Source organism: Pantherophis guttatus, chromosome 4 (assembly GCF_059756535.1).
Source record: "Pantherophis guttatus breed Tessera chromosome 4, ASM5975653v1, whole genome shotgun sequence".
Classification (NCBI taxonomy): Eukaryota; Metazoa; Chordata; class Lepidosauria; order Squamata; family Colubridae; genus Pantherophis; species Pantherophis guttatus.
In genome coordinates, this window is record NC_142066.1 from 152,463,345 (window position 1) to 152,484,582 (window position 21,238).

At 38.8% G+C, this 21,238-nt stretch overlaps 1 protein-coding gene across 5 annotated transcripts in view; it reads right to left on the bottom strand.

The window, feature by feature from the left end:
* LOC117654807 (sodium channel protein type 5 subunit alpha-like) overlaps positions 1–21,238 on the bottom strand; it is a 391,184-nt gene that overhangs the window by 256,459 nt on the left and 113,487 nt on the right. For all 5 annotated transcript variants that reach the window (XM_087893105.1, XM_087893104.1, XM_087893103.1 and 2 more), the window contains one exon: positions 4,734–4,825. In XM_087893105.1, coding sequence (XP_087749231.1) covers positions 4,734–4,825 — 92 coding nt within the window. The remainder of the gene's footprint in view (positions 1–4,733; positions 4,826–21,238) is intronic.

The window sequence follows — 21,238 nt, forward strand, 5'->3', positions numbered from 1 at the left end:
AACAGATCAGTTGCCAGTCACTGTGTCTCATTCCTTTCCAACAGTGGTTATGGCTAAATCTACAAAAGGAAAGGATAAATACATTGCCTTGAGCATCTGTAGGAAAGCGGGGATAGAACTCTAAGAATGAATAAATATTTTGTACAGGAGAAATTATAAGTGGTCCTTGACTTAGAGCCATTCGTTTAATGACCGTTTGAAGTTTCAACAGCACTGAAAAAATCATTGATGACCATTTTTCACCCACATGATCGTTGCAGCTTCCCCATGGACATGTGATCAAAATTCAGACATTTGGCAGCTGATTCATACTTATGACGGTTGCAATGTCCCAGGGTCATGCAATCCCCTTTTGTGATCTTCTGATAGTCCAGGATTCCAGCCTCCAATGGTATATTTAGGGAAAGCCAACAAACTAAAATTATGATTGGTAATACTGAAATATATCTGGGTATCTATGAGTAAGCCAGCTTCCATGTTTCACAAAGTCTTAACTGTTGGATTTCCCTTCAGACTGAATTATCAAATGGATTTGGTGATCTCTCATCAAAGTAAAAGAAATTGGATCTGATAAGATAGACTTCAGGAGAATACACTCTTTGGAAAGAAATACAGGTAGTCCTTGCTTTACAACCGTTCATTTAGTGACTATTCAAAGTTACAATGGCACTGAAAAAAGTGACATGACCATTTTTCACACTTGTGACCCTTAGAGCATCCCCATGTTCACATCAACAAAATTCAGACACTTGGCAACTGATTCATATTTATGACGGTTGCAGTGTCCCGGGGTCATGTGATCATCTTTTGCAACTTTCTGATAAGCAAAGTCAATATGGAAGCTAGATTCATTTATCAATCAATCAATCAATCAATCAATCAGAACAGAGCTGGAAGGGACCTTGGAGGTCTTCTAGTCCAACCCCCTGATCAAGCAGGAGACTGGTTGAGCAGGTTGTTACTGACAATCCTGTTAGTAACTTAATAACTGCGGCAAGAAAAGTCGTAACATGGGGCAAAATTCACTTAACAACTGCCTCATTTAGAGACAGAAATTTTGGGCTCAATTATGATCGTAAGTGGAGGATTTCCTGTACACCCAGTTTTTTTAAAAAAAACAGTGGAATAACTTGCTTCCCAATCACTGGAGAATTTGAAGAAAAGGTTGATCAACTAATAAGGACTCCAGCCATGGGCAGGGGCTTGGATTAGAAGATCTCCAAAATCTCTTCCAGTTTTATGATTCTATGATCTACAAACTCTGATCTCACCAAGGGAATGAACTCTGCTTAAAGAGCTCAACAGTGCGGGGTTCGGTGCTCTCTGAGCTTGGTTGGGGTTTTTTTGTTTGGGTTTTTTTTTTTTTTTTGCAGATCTTTCATTACCAACTAGGTAACCTCATGATGATGTTGAAGGAATGAAACTTCTGTAAGAAAACAACCAAGCCCACTGAGCACCAAAGACCCACAGTTCAACCCTGAGCTACAATATTCCCTTCTACTGGAGCTCATTGGTACTAGCAAACTGCGGCAGCATTTTTCTATTTTAACTACTCTTGAAAAAAACTAAGCAAGACTGGACCATTTAGTATATTTATTTATTTATTTATTTATTTATTATATTTCTATACCGCCTTTCTCCCGTAGGACTCAAGGCGGTGTACAGTCAAGAAAAATATAGACACACAAACATCATAAACATATTGACGAAAGACCGATAGGAAATATCAAGCTATAACCTAGATTGGGAATTCGAAAAAACATCCCGAAAATCAACAGCAAGCCACTATTATTGTTGCAAGAAAAAATCTACACAGCCAGGACATAGAGTTGCTAAGACCTGAGCACCATTGAGGAAGTCTTTATTTTTCTATACACAAACAAGTTTGTTGTACTATTGGTTAAGACATTGGGCTTGTCGACCGGATCTTTGGCAGTTCAAGACTCAAACACTGCGTGATGGGATGAGCTCCCATTCCTGCCCCAGCTCCTACCCACCTAGCAGTTCGAAAGCATGCAAATGCAAGAAGATCAATAGGTACCACTTTGGTGGGAAAGTAACAGCGTTCCATGCACCTCGGTGTAGAGTCATGCTAGCCACATGACCACAACAATGTCTTCGGTCAACACTGGTTCCCTCGGCTAGGAAATGGAGATGAACACCTCGCCCTAGAACTGGACATGACCGGACAAAGGAAAACCTTTGTCTTTTTTTTTTACCTGCCAGCTGAGCAACCTTCTTCTGCTACATGTTTAGGCAAAACCTTTTCAGGAAAGCCAAAAGTATCTCATTGTCTACAACTCAACATTCGTTTTTTTACAGTGTACAATTCAATATGGGATCAGGAAAGATAAGAAGGAAATCCAGATCCATTAAAATCAATTGCATTTTCCTCCCATGGATTTTCATTTGCCTTCTGGAAAATATGACATTCATCCCTTAAATGCTTCACAGGTGCCTCAGAACAAGTGTCATTGCTTTAGATTCAGTGGAGAATGCTGCAGTATGAATATTTTCCACCTAGAAGGAGTTGATTCTGCCACCCCTGGTCTATCATCCCTCTATTTCTCACTCTAAAATAAAATAAAATAAAATAAAAATAAAACAATCCCTTTTTTAGCTTATAATAGACAACATCTGTTCAAGATAACCATCTACAGGTAATCCCCGATTTACAGCCATTTGTTTAATGACCATTTGAAGTTACAACAGAACTGAAAAAAATGAATTATGACTGTTTTTCACAATTATGACTGTTGCAGCATCCTCAAAGTCATGTGATTAAAATTCAGATGCTTGGCAACTAGCATATATTTATGACGGTTACATGCCCCGGGAATCCGAGATCATGTGGTCACCATACGTGACTTCCTGACAAGCAAAATTCAACAGGGAAGCCAGATTCCCTTAACAACGGATTACTAACTTAACAACTGCAGTGATGCACTTAACAACTGTGGCAAGAAAGGTCATAAAATGAGGCACGTTACTGTTACTTTACTGTCTTGGAAATTTTGAGCTGAATTGTAGTCACGTACACAAAATTTGTCCTGTGTGAGTGTTGGTTGTTTTGACATTCTTCTCTACCTGGCCATACAGGTGAAAAATGTTAAACACTAAGGCTGAAGAAGCCCTGTCCATAGATAAGCCCCTGGCATATTTATTTTTTCCCATTGTTTCACTTTTAGAGTACATCCCACAGCCAATTTAAAGGGGGGAAGAGGGGAAGGGGGAGACAGAAAGATGAAAGCATCCATAACTAAGTTTCATAAGAAGGGGCAAGGAAAAAAAGGAATTGCCTTCATTTTTGACTAAAATAAGGCAATGTGAGAAGATGTCAAAGAGGGGAGCTGGCACAATTGGAAATTTCAAAAACTTTTATAAGAAGACTATGCTATGATATTTGTCTCAATGGGGTTTCTGAGGGTTAAAAAAATCACTTGTGGATTGTGCCCAGATTCAGCTGACTTTGATCTAAAGTGCTGGGCCTAACAATACTGAAGAAAGACGAATCCAGACCTCCAACAATGTTGGACTTCAATTCTACCCTCTCAACTGATGATGGGGGTTGTAATCCAAAACATCTCAGAGTCAACAAAGTGAGAAAACAAAACTAGATTCATCTCTCTTATTTTCAGCTATAAAAAGCATGTTTATATAAATACAAGTATTTATAAATATAAATAGCCTTTAGCCTGCAAATTAATTTTATTGAAGGATCCTTTTTCCAAGAGGAGTGTCGTATTTTTGCAATTTACCTCCAAACCATTCTCATGGAAAAGATTTTTTTTCAATATATTGGACCTAGTTTAGTATTTTTGTTCTATTTTTCTAACAAGTGCAAGGTTTAAGATATTAGATTGACTCCTGAATTGTATTGCTGATGGAGTATCTTTGCAAGTCATATTTCAAAGAGACAGTTTGTGCTAGTAGTTTAAAGTATTGGACTAGAACAGGGGTCTCCAAATTTGGTAACTTTAAGATTTGTGGATTTCAACTCCCAGAATTCCTCAGCCAACATGGCTGGCTGACGAATTTTTGGAGTTGAAAGCCACAAGTTTTAAAATTGCCAAGTTTGGAGACCTCTGGACTAGAGGCATAAAAACTTGAGTTTGAGTCATGCCTCAGAGCCAATTTTGACAAGTCACTCTCTCTCTCTCATTGGAGATGCTGAGAAAGATGTGAGGAGGAGAACCAAATGGTAACCTTTTCCTCATTCACAAGAAATGAGGGGACTGGGGACTCTGGATCTGACCCACCCTATCAGCCCAGAGTCATTGAAGTGCAGTGAGGAAGATCCTAGGCTGAAGCTGGGAGACTCTGGGTTCTAATCCTGCCTTGGGCATGAAAGCCTTCTGGCCATTGTAGGGTCAGTCCTTCTCTCTCAGCCCTAGGAAGGAGACAATGGCAAACCACTTTGGAAAACATTGCCTAGAAAACAGCATGGACATACCTGTATAGTCATAAGACTGACCTGAAGGCACACACACACACAAATTTCTACCCAGATATTTTAGATCCACAAAAAAGTTTTATGCTCACCACAAAATAAATTTTGAGGGAGTGGATGAGGGCCATATCAAAAAAGCATTCTATTGACAGGTTCCTCTGTTCCCTTTACTCATCCATACCAAACCATATTCTACCGGCGGCCATTTTGCTATAGGGGAATGGCACATAAGCTTTACTGGGTGCATCCCAAGTGTTTAACCCCATTATAATTTTTTTTTCACCTGAAATGACTGAGATTGTTTTCAGCGCCCGGAGAACTCTGAATGTTCGTAAGGCTGAGACATTGCCCAGGTCCACAAATTCAGTTATGTATCTGTAAACAAGGAAAGTTTCAGACAAGAAGAAGAAGACCATGACAGCAAAACAAGGACAGCAAAAGAAAGAAAAGAAGAGAAAGAAGGGGAGGGGAGGACAGGGAAAAAAATAGTCACTTGAGGCTGAGACCAGATATGTTATTATCAGGGCTTCTTACCTGGTTTAAATGAAACAGTTTTTATTTTATTTTTTTTAAAAAAAGCTGTCAGTAGCCTAACATTTCAAAGTATGAAATTTTTACCTAGTCTGGTCAATTTTCTTACAAACCTGTTGAATTAAGCCAAAATTATTTGGAAACACTCAGCAAGGTACACATAGCTAAGGACTGCCTTAAATTGTCTTAAAATGGGTCAGGCTTGTCTTGAAATAGTATCAGGTCTCCTGCTCATGGAGGAGTTGGACTAAATGACCTCCAAGGTCCCTTCCAATTCTGTTATTCTATTATCTTACAATTGATGCGCTGATTATCAGAATTGGGTAAAGGGTTTTTCTGTCTTGGCAAATCTCGGCTGCATTGATTTCCTGCAGCTCAGCTGCTAAAATATTTGTGCATTATGTATATTTCTCTTCTATGTTTTGGATGCTGGATTAGCCCACACAAACCATTCTGTCTTCCACCTATTTAAAACAGATTCATTTATTGTATTTCAATATTCCATTTTCTTCCATGGTGAAGCTCAAGGCAATTGCATAGAATTCTTAAGGGGGTCTCCTATGCAAAGATCTGTTTAATTGGCCACCATGAATTACACATATAATTTCTTCTGCAGATAAGCAGAAGGAAGATCAGTAGTGCTAGGTGATTTCTCTTGCTTGCCCAACATTACAGGTAATCCTTGACTTATAACCATTCATTTAGTGACCGTTCAAAGTTACAGTCAGAGATTTATGGCCATTTTTCACATTTACGACAGTTGCAACATCTCCATGGTCACATGATCAAAATTAGGATGCTTGGTAACTGGCATATATTTATGATGGTTGCAGTATCCAAGGGTCACATGATCATTTTTTGTGACCTTCTGACAAGTTAAAGTCAGTAGGGAGGGCAACAACTGCAGTGATTCATTTTAACAACAGGGCAAAAAAAGTCGTAAAATAAGGCAAAACTCACTTAACAACTCTTTTGCTTAGCAATGAAAATGTTGTGCTCAATTGTGGTCATAAATCGAGGACTACTTGTATTGAACTTCTCGTTGAAGAACATTAGATATGTAGAAAATCCGAGAATAATGAAAGTGAAAACCAGTATTGTATTGCAAAAACATAAAAACCATCACTTAAGTCTTGCCCTTGCAACAGGAATGAGGCAAAGTGACTGGAAAAGATTTTTGGATCAAGGTAATTGTAAATAGGAAGCTTACTACACAACAAAAAGGAATTAAATTTCCCCAGCTCTCACCCCCAGTCTGCCTGAGAACACAGGTTCGTGAACAAAAAAAAACTCTGTTTCAAAATTCTTCTATTATATAGGGAATATGTCTAAAGCTGTGTATGATGTTAAAAAGACTCTAAGCAGCTACAGTCTATATATAACTTGATAAACCTATATTTTACACATTTTAAATATCAAGAATTGAAGAGGTGGAGGCCAAACAAGTCAAAATAATACATGAGTTTAGGGATTTGTAGCTGCTATGAAAGTGAAAAGAATGAGGAAACTTTTATGAATCTTTTTATATTATAATGCACTTTCCAACATTAGAACATAACTGAATTTCTTCCAGATTGTTAGGGATTTAAAGATTCCTAGGAAAGAATCTAAGTTTTTGAAGTTAAAAAGGAATACAGGAAGTCAGTTCATACCAAATCAGTTAATACCTTTGATCTTTTTACCACAGTTTCTCAGTTACAATAAAACACCATATTAATGAAACAAACAAAATGTTAAAAAGTTATGATATTTACATAGTTACTTACCAAGCATATCTAAATTATATTAAAGTAACCAAAATATCTTTACAATCCCCAAGATTTGTCACAACTTTTGAGCACCACTAATGTTTGGAAATTGAAAGTTGAAAAATTTGATACGCCCTAATTATAGTGACTACAAGTAGTTCTTGACTTACATCAGTTCATTTAGTGACAGTTCGAAGTTATAATGGCACTGAGAAAAATTACTTATAACGATTTTTCACACTTACGACCATTATAACATTCCCATGGTCACGTGATTCGAAATTCAGACAAATTCTGACTCATATTTATGATGGTTGCAATGTCCCCAGGGTAATGTGATCATTCCTTGTGACCTTCTGACAAACAGAGTCAATGGAGAAGCCAGATTTAACAACCATGCTACTAACTTAACAACTGTAGTGATTCCCTTAACAACAAGAAAGATTGTAAAATGGGGAAAACTCACTTAACAACTGTCTTGCTTAGCAACATAAATTTTGGGCTCAATTGTGGTTGTAAGTCGAGGACTAGATGTACAACATATATTAAACTGTAATGCAAAATTTAAGATTAGTCCATTTATTTCAGCAAAATTACGGATCCATTATGAAAGAATTCAACAACTTTTGTATAACAAATTCATAATCTAATTATATCTAATTATAACAATTAATGCTCAAAGTCTCTCGCCCACCTGTTCTACATAAAAGGCTAGAAGGGAATTTCTTTGGAGCAAGAAATACAATTTCCATCTGTTTCTTCTTTTTTCTTCTCTGGGGAAGCTAGGTATTAAATTAGAATCTTCTTCACACATGAAGTCGATGTTCTGTCAATTAGTGGGTTATTTAAACTTAGCCTCTTAACCATTTTTATATATGTATGCATGAATGCATGCAAGCCTTCGGAAAAAAAAATCCCCCAGTTATAAAATGAACTATTACAAAAATGTTTTCTCAAAAAATAAATAAATAAAATTATACATATTGTTCCAAATGTGAATCCCAACAGCCCACCCCAAAATGTTAAGACAGCTTTTGACAATTGTCAGAAATATCAATATTTGATATCAAGTATATCAATAGTAATAATAATGGGATTAAAGCAAGCATCACATATTTTTTAAATACAGGAACTTCATTTTACAGACTACCCCCATCTTATTACTTAGAGTTAACTCAGTAGAAGGGATGTGGAACCCCTATTCAAAACCTCTTCTATTTTCCTGCTGACAAAGGGGTGGAAAAAAGATCAAAATATGTTAAAAGATTGTCAAAGCTAGAAGAGTGGTCTTATCACCAATTACTGCAGTCAGGAACAAACATGTACTTATCTTCTACTACAGCAGCTTTTTGTAGAAATCCATGGGCATTTTGAAAGCCCTTTGGCAATGCTGTTTATGATTTCTACCTCTAATCCAGGCAGTCTTTGAGTTACAACAGTTCATTTAATGACCGTTACAATGAAGTTACAACGTCACTGAAAAAAAGTGACTATGATCGTTTTTCATACTTATTGACCATTGCAACAATCTCCATGATCACATGATCAAAATTCATACCCTTGGCAACTGACTCATATTTATGGCGGTGGCAGTGTCCCGGGGTGGTCATCCTTTATGACCTTCTGATAAGCAAAGTCAATGGGGGAAACCACATTCACTTAACAACCAGGTTACTAATTTAACAATTTTCGCAAAATGGGGCAAAACTCACTTCACAACCATCTTGCTTAGCAGTTCAATCTGGGCTCAATTGTGGTCATAAGTTATGGACTATCTGTATTTGCCCACAAGGCACCTAATGCAGTGGCTATCAGTCCACGGCCTTTATGTCACAAGACTTTTAAAGACCAGCAAGGAACTCCCAAATTTCGCCATGGAATCATATTAGCTACCTCCTTGGAACTGAAATTCTGAGCCAGATCAATCCAATTCTGCTTCTTTTTATTTCTGCCTCTCCCTCCAGGGTGTGATCCGTCCTTCGTTTAGCTTTAAGCACAATTTAGTACAGATGCCCCAAACCCTTTCAGAACTACAGATGCTTTTGAAAAACAGCTGCCCTTCCCATAGAAATTCTGATTTACCAGAATGCTAAATGTTTCCTTTCTACAGCAGCAGCCCCCAACCTTTGTGGCACCGGGGACTGGTTCCATGGGGAGAGCTTTTTCCATAGATCGGAGGGGGCATGGCTTTGCATGTTGCCTGCATCCCGCGGATAGGGCTTAGCTTGTTTGCACAACCCTGTTTCTGGCATGCTGCGGCCAGGTGAAAGTCCATGAACTGGGGATTTTATTTTTATTTTTATTTTTTAATTTGATTTATATGCCGCCCTTCTCCGGAGACTCAGGGCGGCTTACAATGTGCTCAGCAATAGCCTTCATTCTTTTGTATATTTATACAAAGTCAACTTATTGCCCCCACAAACTGGGTCCTCAATTTACCTACCTTAGAAAGGATGGAAGGCTGAGTCAACCTTGAGCCTTGGCGAGATTCGAACCCTGCAGTAATTGCAGGCATCTGATCTTAATAACCAGCTTAATAACAGGGTGCCTTAGACCACTGTGCTACCAAGGCTCTTGCCTTGGTAGGACAAGGATTCAGGACCCTTGTAGGACAAGGATTCAGGACCCTTGTCCTACAGGTTACTTCCTACTGTAGTAGGAAAATTCAGATGCTTGGCAACTGGCATGTATTTATGACTGTTGCACTGTCCCAGGGTCACGTGATAACCTTCTGTAATCTTCCCAGCTGGCTCCCGACAAGCAAAGTCAATGGGGAAGCCAGATTTGCTTAACAACTGCAAGATTCATTTAATAACTGAAGAGATTTGCTTAAGGACTGTGGCAAAAGGGTCATAAAATGGGACAAAAGTCACTTAACAGCTGCCTTGCTTAACAACAGGAATTTTGGGCTCAATTGTGGTCATAAGTTGAGGACTATCTGTAGTGGCTTCCCATGTTTAAAAATATTTTAAACATGAGAAACCAGATACATAAGATCTCTACACATTAAAATAATATTTTTAAAAATGTTTTAAGTTCTCACCTTCACTGCAAGAATTCCTATATTCTTACTATTACAGGTAGTCCTCAACTTACAACCAGTTGCTTAGCAACCCTTTGATGTTATGACAGACATCCTCTCCCCAAAGTATTTATGATTTGGTTTCAAAGTTCCAACGGTCTGAAGCTCCCCTACAATCATTTGATCATATTTTGGACACTCAGAAATTAGCTTGTATTTACAGCTACTTAGAGCACCCCATAGTCACTTGACTGTGATTTATGATATTTTCACCAGAAACTAGTATTTTTTTCCCAATACTAAAAATTAGTATTTATTTTATTTATAGTATTTTATTTCAGTAAAAAATGCCCCCTGGAAAAACAATGTGTTTGCTTAACAGTCACCATGTTCGCTTTATAACTATGGTGCTCACTTAACAACTGCCATTAAAAAGATTAAATCAGGTCTAGTAATGGGATGATCTGCTTTATGATCATCACGGCTTACAGCCATAATGGTCAGGCTCTATTATAGTCATAAATCGAGGACAACCCGTATAAGATTAACAAATGAAAAATTTGTATACAAAAACCTTCAACAGGGTTCCCATCGGAAAACTATATTAGCTCAGTTTCCAATGCTCAAAAACAAGAGCATCCCTGCATCCCCCTGTATTCTGATGTCCTTCACCATTTCCTTCCATTCACTCTCTGAAAAGGTGTGAAGTTCTGGTGCCAAATCCTCAATGATCCAGAGGGAACAGTTGTACAGTCTGGGCGGTCTCATGTTTTCAAACAGAGTATTCATTTATAAAACTCTGAATGTTCTCTTCCACACTTGAGACACTAAAGAGGCACAAGTAGTTTTTAGCTCACAAGGGTCAATCAAGGACGAGAACAGACCTGGGAAGTTTCAGTTCTTCAAACTGATGATACTAGAAGGAACTAATTTGATTTTTTTTTTCCCTTTAGGGCAACAGGGTACCTCCTTTTGATTATACTAAATGTATCTATTGGACCACAAAGGGGATGCTATTTTTCATTCATGTAAACCTCATAGGAGCTTATACAGGTTCTCCTCTACTTGTGACTATAATGTTGCCACAAAGAAGAGGGAGTCAACCTATTCTCCAAAGCACCTGAAGGCAAGACAAAAAGCCATGGATGGAAACAACCTAGAACTAAGGAAAAATTTCCTGATAGTGAGAACAATTAATCAGTGGAGACAATTTCTTGTCTCCAGAAGTTGTGGGTGCTCCATCACTGGAGATTTTTAAGAAGAGATTGGGCAACCATTTGTGTGAAATGGTATAGGTTTTCCTGCCTGAGCAGAGGGTTGGACTAGAAGACCTCCAAGGTCCCTTCAAACTCTGTTATTCTGTTACTCTTTGGAGAGAGAGAAAGGATCACAGGGATAGCCTATTTTATCTACAGGCAGTCCTCGACTTATGACCAAAACTAAGCCCAAAATACCTGTGGCTAAGTGAGATAACTGTTAAATGAATTTGCCCTGTTTTATGACCTTTCTTGCCACAGTTTTAAGTAAGTCCCGGCAGTTGTTAAGTTAGTAACACAGTTGTTAAGTAAATCTGACTTCTGCATTGAATTTGCTTGTCAGAAAGTTGCAAAAGATGATCACATAACTCTGAGACACTACAACTGTCATGAATAGGAGTTGGTTGCCAAGCCTCTGAATTTTGATCCATGACCATGGAAATGCTGCAATGGTCGTAAGGGTGCAAAATGGTCACAAGTCACTTTTTTCAGTGCTGTTACAACTTCAAGTGGTCACTAAACAAACTGTTGTAAGTCGAGGACTACCCGTACTGCTACAGGAGCTTTGCTGAAACAAACAAACAAAAATATTACTGGTTTGCAAAGCGATTTTACTTGTCCTTGTGTAATTATGGCCCCATCCTCATAAAGTTCTTTTTACTTGTTTGGTTGATGTTGCCTTCATCTCATCCCCAGCCTGAGGGTGAGCAGGTGAAGTCATTCTTGCCAATATTAAAACAATCTTTTTGTCCATTCTTTGAAAATCATGAAGATGGGTGAAATCTATTAGGCTTTGGGTATCTATTTCCTTGGAGGAACATAACAGGGCTGGGAATGACCAGAATAAAAATAATAAACGCAGAGAGGGTCATCAATGGGGACAACAGGTTTCGTGCTGATATGATTTTTTTATTTTTTATTTTTGCTGACTGAGCGATGGATGGAATGCACCCAAACACCGTTGTGGGAAAAGTTTTGTATCAGACTAGATTAAACCTGGGCAGATAAATTCCCTTGCATTTGTTTTCTTCCAGTCCTGGTTTAATTTGCTGAAGCATAATTTGTTTTAGAAATTTCCCTCAAAGGATCTGAGTATTTTGATGCAATGCTCATGAGGATCACAATGTTTTTGCATGTGTTTAGTTAAGCAATGAAGAGTTTGTATGAATGCCTTGTCTTTTACCCAAAGGTGCTTTTTCAAGAGGCAACTAGACTATCTTCATTTTTCCTTAAAGACTTTTCACTTCTCATCCAGGAAGCTTCTTCAATTCTGACTGAATGGAGGATAGAAGGATTGATATTCCTTGCAATCATCCGGTTGTTAGCTCTCTTTCTGAGATTTGTTGAGGACACTTGGAGGTTTATCTGTGCCTCCAGGGTCACCTGAATAGTGCAAATGGGCGTGGAACCTTGTTGGGACTGCTGAAAGGACTGTGTTGTAAACAGGAGACAGGAGGTGTCGTATCCCCCTCTCCCCACTGAGAGAGGGCTGTTCAATCTTAATGTAGATGGTTTCTTTGATCCCACTTTCAAACTAGTGGTCCTCTCTATCCATAATGTGAACTTTGCTGTCTTCAAAGAGCAACCTTTGTCTTTCAAATGCGGTTAGCTGAATCTTGTTCTCCTATGTTGTACCATGCGTTTGTGAAATAGTTGTTTTGTTGACAAACTTTCCTCTGTTGACAAACTTCCCTTTCCTTCCATTCTCCACCATTCAGTCAGAACCGATAAAGCTTCTTGGATGAGAAGTGAAACGTCTTCAAGGAAAAGCCAAGAAAGTTCAGTTGTCTCCTGAAAAAGCATTTTTGGGACAACCATGACTTGGATGATTGAGAACCTCCACAGACTCCCTGCCTTTGATCTCCTCCTGCACTTTCTTTAGCTTTAAACCATTTTGCCACAGTTAACATAGAGTCCTGTGCTTGAGGAGCAGTGGGAGAATTTCTCCTGTATTTTTCAGCCAATTTGTCTACTTGGTTCAAAAGTGAACTCATGCCTACGTGAGAGCTTGATCTGGATCTGTGGACGATGCCAAAAACAGGAGCCCTATATTTTGTACTTCTTTTCTCTCAGTCACTTCTAATCATACCAGCTACATTCCAAAATGTTATCACTGCTCAGACAAGGAAGGGAATTTGGAGCAAGATGACCTGGCATCACGTGTTCTGGGTGGTGGGATGACGTGAAACACAGAGAATAAAAATAGGGATGAAAGCAATCCCAAAAGAAGAGCTAGCTGCCACTACATCAGTTGGACATCTAAAGCCAAGAATATGCAAAATATAATTAAAAAGATGATTCCTGTAGCATCATCTTCGGGGGGGTAAGACTTTCCTTCCTGATGACATCATCCCTCCATAAATAAAAGGTCTAGGAGTGGCAGGATAGCAGTGTTCCAGTATTTGAGGAGCTGCCACAAAGAAGAGGGAGTCAACCTATTCTCCAAAGCATCTGAAGTCAAGACAAGAAACAATGGATGGAAACTAATCAAGGAGAGAAGCAACCTGGAATTAAGGAGAAACTTCCTAACAGTGAGGACAATTAACCAGTGGAACAGAAGTTGTGGATGCTTCATCACTGGAGGTTTTAAGAAGATTCTGGACAGCCACTTGTTTTGAATGGTATAGGGTTTCCTGTTTGAGCAGGGGGTTGGACCAGAAGACCCTCAAGGTCCTCTCCAGCTCTATTCTGATTTATTATTAATAGGAATGCCCCATTAGCCCCATTAATGCATTCACCCAGATGTGGTTACAGCTGTGCTCTCAAAGTATTAGTGGCTGTTTTAAAGCTTCCACAATTATCATTATCTTCATGAAATAGAATCAATGGCCCAGAATCCTCTGGGAAATGACAAAGATATTACGCACAGTCAAATAATAAAATGTATTCATAAACAATAAAGAAAAGTTGTAATAAAATGTAAGCACCATTAACGTAGAATAATATGGGCTCATAACATTAAAACAAAGAAACAAACTATTGCACAAACAATGAAAATGCCTGGGAGATGAGAAATGTTTAAGCTTGATGCTAAGTAGATATCAGCATGCTCTCTTATGGCTTTCTAGGGGAAGGATTTCCATGAAAAGGCCCACAATTAGGAATACTATCTCCCAAGCAGTGGTACTCAGAGAAGCCTTCATAATGCATTATTATGATTCATTGCACAATCAGCCAGATGTTCAGGCTGCATTTGGCATTCTTGTCCATCTATTGTCCCCCTTCCTGAGGACCAGGGATAGGCAGATTGGGACATTTGATGGTGTTAAAGGTCACATCATGGGATGGAAGCTATTCCAACTTTTTGCAATTTACTGATGGGGATTTTGTCAATGCCGATGGTGTTCAGGTGATGCTCCAGTTGTTTAGGGATTGCACCCAAGGCGCCTATGACTTTTGGTTATTATTGTTATTCCACTTTTCAATGTTCCCAAAGCAGCTTATAAGCAATATAAACAATTATAAATAAAAATACAAGAAAGAAATATTGCAAAAGAGGCAAGCCAACTTCTAGGATCTTTCCTGTTTATGGTTGGTAGTAGTATGCTGCCTGTCTCTCATGTCTCTCAAAGCGGGTTCAAAGATGGTACTAAGTTTTGGGCTGCATTTGGAACAAGAGAACTGAAGCTTGAGAAAACATGCACACAGCATGTGATTTGCTAAAGTAGTCCCAAAATTCTCCCACATACAAATAGTCCTTAACTTATGACCACATGTCTGTTGCTAAGCAAGACAGTTAAGTAAGTTTTGCCCCATGGACAAGAAAGAAAGGAAAAAAGAAATTAAAGTGAAAATAAAATCACTCTGTGAGGAAAAAATCGTTTTTTTTTAAAAAAAAGGCTGATATACTGTGTAGTCCTCAACTTACAACCATTTGTTTAATGACCGTTCAAAGTTACTGAGAAATGTGACTTGTGACCAATTCTCTCACAATTGCAGCATTCCCATGCTCACATGATCAAAATTCAGTTGCTTTATTTATTTATTTATTTATTTATTTATTTATTTATTTATTTATTTATTTATTTATTTATTTATTTATTTATTTATTTATTTATTTATTAGATTTCTATACTGCCCTACTCCCGAAGGACTCAGGGCGGTGCACAGCCAAACAATAAAAACACATACAATACAAAATTTAAAAAATAGAATAAAATCAAATTAAATAATTTTGGCCCCGACAAATTTAAAACCCCAAACTTTTAAAACCAATTTAAAATTGAATATATAAAATACTAAAAGATATTTAAAATTTTAAAAATCTTTTATAAAAGAGGGAGAAAGTTAGGCCAGGCCTGCCTGGTGAAATAAAAAGGTCTTTAGAGCGTGGCGGAAGGTGCACAGATCCGGGATCCTCCGTATCTCCGGGGGGAGCTCGTTCCAGATAGTAGGTGCCCCCACAGAGAAGGCTCTCCCCCTGGGGGCCACCAGTCGGCATTGTTTGGCTGACGGCACCCGGAGGAGTCCCTCTCTATGGGAGCGTACCGGCCGGTGGGAGGTTATTGGTGGTAGTAGGCAGTCCCGCAAGTACCCGGGTCCTAAGCCATGGAGTGCTTTAAAGGTGGTAACCAGAACCTTGAAGCGCACCCGGAAGACCACCGGGAGCCAGTGCAGCTCGCGCAGGAGGGGTGTTACATGGGAACGCCATGTCGCTCCCATCACCACCCGCGCGGCCGCACTCTGCGCCAGTTGGAGCCTCCGGGTGCTCCTCAAGGGGAGCCCCATGTAGAGAGCGTTGCAATAGTCCAGGCGGGAGGTGACAAGGGCATGAGTGACCGTGGGTAACGAGTCCCGATCCAGAAAGTTGCTTGGCATATATATTTATATTTACAGCATTAAGGGGTCATGTGATCAGCATTTGAACCTTCTAACCTGCTTCCGACAAGCAAAGTCAATTGAGGAAACCAGTTTTGCTTAACATACACATGATTCACTTAACAACTGTGGCAAAAAAGATGCTAAAAGTGGGCCAGACTCATTTAACAACTGCTTTGTTTAACAACAGAAATGTGGGGGGGAGGGGGGGTTTCAATTATAGGTCGTAAGTAGAGGACTACCCGCAATATGGGTGCATGCTCATTGAAGCCTGCTGAGAATTAGGACAATCTGTAGGGTTGAGAAAAGAGTTATCTTCTGGTAAGAAGAGTGGTCAATAAATTTAATAAAATAAATAATAAAAAATACAGTCAAGATGGCAGCTGTAAGTACAAATCACAGCCTTTTGTTTCTTTTTTTTATGAGCAGAGCTTTCAATGCATGGAAATGGCTTCAATCATCATTTTTTTGCAGCAACATTTGTGTCCCTCCCTTGGGAGAATCGGTGTGTGCTTAACAGGAAATCTAAAGGAATCCTTATAGAAGGAGTTCTAAATTCAGCTACGGTATTTCTGTCCAGGTAACTGGATATCAAAAGCTTCAAATGACTCAAGAAACTTAATATTATAGGCACTCTAAATATCTAGAATTCTATTGAAAGAGGGTCCTTTATTAAAATAGGAATTAGCTAAGGTTTGTTTTTTTTTAAAAAAAATGGGTTGGTCTCTCTCTGTGGTGGTCTTTTGCTATTAAATACAGGCTGTCTCTCTAAGGAAATCAATAATAAAGAGCTGGATGTAAGAGGCAATTTTGTCTTATTGAAGGTACTTGAAGTTAAAGCTTATGTTCCCATTATGTACTTGCTAGAACTGAAGCTGAATATTCAAAAATGAATCAACAAGTTTTAAAATTCAAGCAGAATTGCCCAATTGTACTTTTCCTTCAACTAAAAAAAAAAAAGAGGAGGATTGAAGTATTTTTCTTCCCCAATCCCAGCATTACAGCTTTGATTTTCTTCAGCTGGTTTTCGAACTTTTAGGAAAATCTCAATGCTTAAATGTCTGACATTGCCCTTTGTGACAATTTTTTAAGAATCTCACAGTTGTCTGGCTCAGGATGTTGCTATTTCACTTCCTGCTAAGAGAGCCAAAGCCGCAGCTGATCCAGGAACTTAAATCTCCTGTTTTGTTTTAGTGGGTTGGGAGGAGATATGGGACTTAAATCGGATTAAGAATTTGCTTTGAAAAGAAGATAGGGGCTTTTACACTGCAAGCTAGCAAGCAGCAAAGATGGGCAAATCAATCTATTGGCAGCAGACGCTATAGGTAGTCCTCGACTTATGACCACAATTCAGCCCAAAATTTATGTTGTTAAGTGGGACATTTGTTGTGAGTTTTGCCCCATTTTACAGCCTTTCACTGTTAAGTGAATCACTGCAGTTGTTAAGCTAGGAACATGGTTGTTAAGTGAATCTGGCTTCCCCATTGACTTTGCTTCTCAGAAGGTCGCAAAAGGGGATCACTTAACCCCAGGACCCTGCAACCATCATAAGTATGTCTCAGTTGCCACAGATCTGTGATCACATGACCTTGGGGATGCCACAAAGGTCGTAAGTATGAAAAATGGTTATAAGTCACTTTTTTAGTGCTGTCGTAACTTGTAAGTGATTACTAAATGAACTGTTGTAACTTGAGGACTGTAATTACTTCTTGGACATTTTCTTGGCATTCTGGCACAAGTATATTCCTTCATATATCACATGATCAGATTAATCAGAAAATGTCTGGGTTCACACCTGCTTTACTAGACTGTTTAAAGATCTAGTGACTAACTAAATACAACATGTTTGATTTGGTTGGTTTTAACCACAGTTTTGTCTCTCCTGGCATAGCCTATTGTGCAGATTCTGCTCAGTTGGTGGTTCTTGCATTGTGCAAGCTTGAAAACCACCATAGAAATGTTTTAATTCTAATTCTCTCCCCGTTGGTCTTTATACAGTCCTTTGGAGACCACAGCAGGCTGGTTGTAAACTCTGTGCAGTCTGCATGAACTCTGATGTCAACTAAACGTTCACAAAAAAAACAATCCAGGGCTGTTGCACATTAAGGGAATTCTCATTGAACTAATTTTCATTATAGGTCTGGATCATCTTGCAATGATATTCCGTAGCAATTTCAACTGTTAAGTGTATTTTTCCCACTTCCCAACCTTTCTTAGATTTTTAGATTTAGATGAAAGAGTTGGAAAGGATCTTGTAGTCCAACCCCCCACCCAAGCAGGAGACCCTACACCATTTCTGACAAATGGCAGTCCAGCCTCTTCTTGAAAGCCTCCAGTGATGAAGCTCCCACAACTTCTGAAGGCAACTTCTGTTCCATTGGTTAATTGCTCTCACTGTCTGAAATTTCTCCTTATTCCTAGGTTAAATCTCTCCTTAATCAGTTTCCAATCCATTATTCCTTTGTCTGGCCTTCAGGTGCTTTGGAAAATATCTTGACCCCCTCCTCTCTGTGGCAGCCCCTTAAATATTGGAACCCTGCTATCATGTCTCCCCTGGTCCTTCTCTTTACTAGACTAGCCATGCCCAGTTCCTGCAACCGTTCTTCATATGTTTTAGTCTCCAGTCCCCTAATCATCCTGGTTGCTGTTCTCTGAAGTTTTTCTAGAGTCTCAACATGTTTTTTATAGTGTGGTGTCCAAAACTGGATGCAGTATTCTAAGTGTGGTCTTAATGAATCGGTTGTTAATGAATCACTGCAGTTGCTAAATTAGTAACACGATTTTTAAGTGAATCTGGCTTCTCCATTGACTTCGCTTGTCAGAAGGTCACAAAAGATGATCACATGACCCTGGGACACTGCGACTATCCTAAATAGGAGTTAGTTGCCAAGTGTCTGAATTTTGATAAAGCGATGTATCAAGTGATACATGGAGATGCAGCCACAGTCATAAATGTGAAAAACAGTCATGTCCCTTTTTTCAGTGCTGTTGTAATTTTGAATTGTCACTAAATGAAGTGTTGTAAGTCAAGGACCACCTGTACCGAACGTTTTCCACTGGAACTAATAGACAACTGGTTTCAAAGTGCTGGTGTTGACTTTTTAGGGACTTAGCCTACTATCTAAAAACAATCTAGGGCAGCATCATAGTCCTCTTCTATGAACTTGACTAGACTATGAAAGCTAAATTTGCATATTTGCATCTCTCTTGTGGGAGCTGCATTGGCTGCATATTTGCTTCTAGGTGCAATTCAAGATGCTGGCTGTCACCATTAAAGTCCTACTTAGTCTGGGACCAGTTCATTTGAAGGACTTTCTTTTCCCAGTCATATCTACTCAACCCATCAGAGCAGGGAGGCAGGGAACTGCCCTGCCTTAAGGAGGTTCATCTGGTAGGACCAAAAAGAAGGGCCTTCTCCATGGTGCCTCCCTTTCTGAGGAACATCATCCCTGCAGAAATAAAATTGGCCCCCAGTTTGACACTCTTTAGAAAGGCTTTGAAGACATGATTTGACCAATGGGCTGGGAACCCGAGGATGATATGGAGCCCATAAAGTAGTTGGTTTGATTATTATTATTGGGGGGAGATTGGCGGTTCCTTCAGTATTGTTTTGGGGTTCTATTTCTGTAAGCTGCCCAGAATCACCATGAGTAAGTTGTGGAGGGGGGCAAATAAATGTTCTTAACAAATAAATAACTTTTCTGGTGGCTTAGATGGGCAAGAAAGATCTCACCTGTCAACTCAACTATCAGGTGCCAGTAGTTTTCAGGCTAGAGAATGCTCCCTCATAAGGTGCATTTTATTCCAACTCTCCCAGTATGTAGAAAACTTATAAATTATTTTATTTATTTATTAAATTTCATTAATGCATAACATGCATTTCTTCTGCCAAGCTTTAAAGCATTAACTATTCTAGCAACTTATTTTACTTGGATCGATTTTTCTTTTTTCTTTTCTACTTTGTATTTCTCATTACTACCATATAAGCTTTACTAAGTCTTGGAATAAATTAGAAAGGCAGGGTACAGATTCAGTAACAAGTAATAAATACAGTTACTTCAATCAAGAATGAAGCCGGAGAACAGACAAAAGGATCACAATGACATTTGCATGGTGAAGTCATCATGTGAACAATTATGTACATGCTTCCTGACATCTAAAACAAGGGCATAATTGTCCCCTACAGGTTGTTGTCCCATCTGGGGTTATTCTGAAATGGATTTTGCTCATCTTATAGCTTCTTCGGTCATTAGGCTTGAATTTGTCCTATTTCCTCAATCATCGTACTTGAATTCAGCTGATGAGAAAAACATCAGGTCTTGGGGAGATATATAACTCACGTCGAGTGAGGAAATAGTATTTTGCTTAGATTCCCCTCTATGTGTCAGATCAGGAGACAGCACATAGCCTTGGAGAGCTGCAGTTGCTATAGCAACAGCCATAAGATATTTGGTCAGGAGTAATGCTGGGGTGATAGGTTTTGGTACATTTTGTACTACCTACAAGGATGGCTGGTTCACTATCTGGAGGATTGCAGAGAAGAGCAACAAAGATGATTAGAAGACCGGAGGCTAAAACAAATGAAGAATGATTGCAGGAATTGAATAAGAAGGACTAGGTGACATGATAGCAGCGTTCCAATATTTAAAGGGACGTCACAAAGAAGAGCAGGTCAACCTATTCTCCAAAGCACTTGAAGGCAGGATGAGAAACAATGGATGGAAACTAATCCAACGTAGGAGAAATTTCCTGACAGTGAGATCAATGAATCAGTGGAACGATTTGCCTCCAGAAGTTGTGGGTGCTCCATCACTGGAAGGTTTCAAGAAGAGATTGGACAGCCATTTGTCTGAAACAGCATAGAGTCTCCAGCTTGAGCAAAGCTTCTTGACAATAAGAGCAATTTAACAGAAGAAACAGTGATTCATAAAAATGGTGGTCCATCCACAATGTTTTCAAACAGCCATTTGACAGCAATGGTTAAAATTCACTAGGAAATTGATGTCTCCAAGGTCCCTTCCAACATTAAGATTTTTAGAGTCCCACAACAAAATATATATATATATATATATATATATCCTAAAGATGTGAGTTCCAGGTATAGTTATAGAAGAGGCGATAGACATCACGATCTCGGGAACGTTTAAAAGTTTAAAAAATTTTATTTTAAAACTTGTGCTAAGCTTTCGTCAGCCGACGAAAGCTTAGCACAAGTTTAAAAATAAAATTTTTTAAACTTTTAAACGTTCCCGAGATCGCGTTGCCAAGAAACCTCCAATTTTACATGGGAGAAAACCCGAATAACCAAAGACCTACATACAAACACCTGCGAAAACCTCAGAAAACATATATATATATATATATATATATATATATATATATATATATATATATATATATATATATATGTATG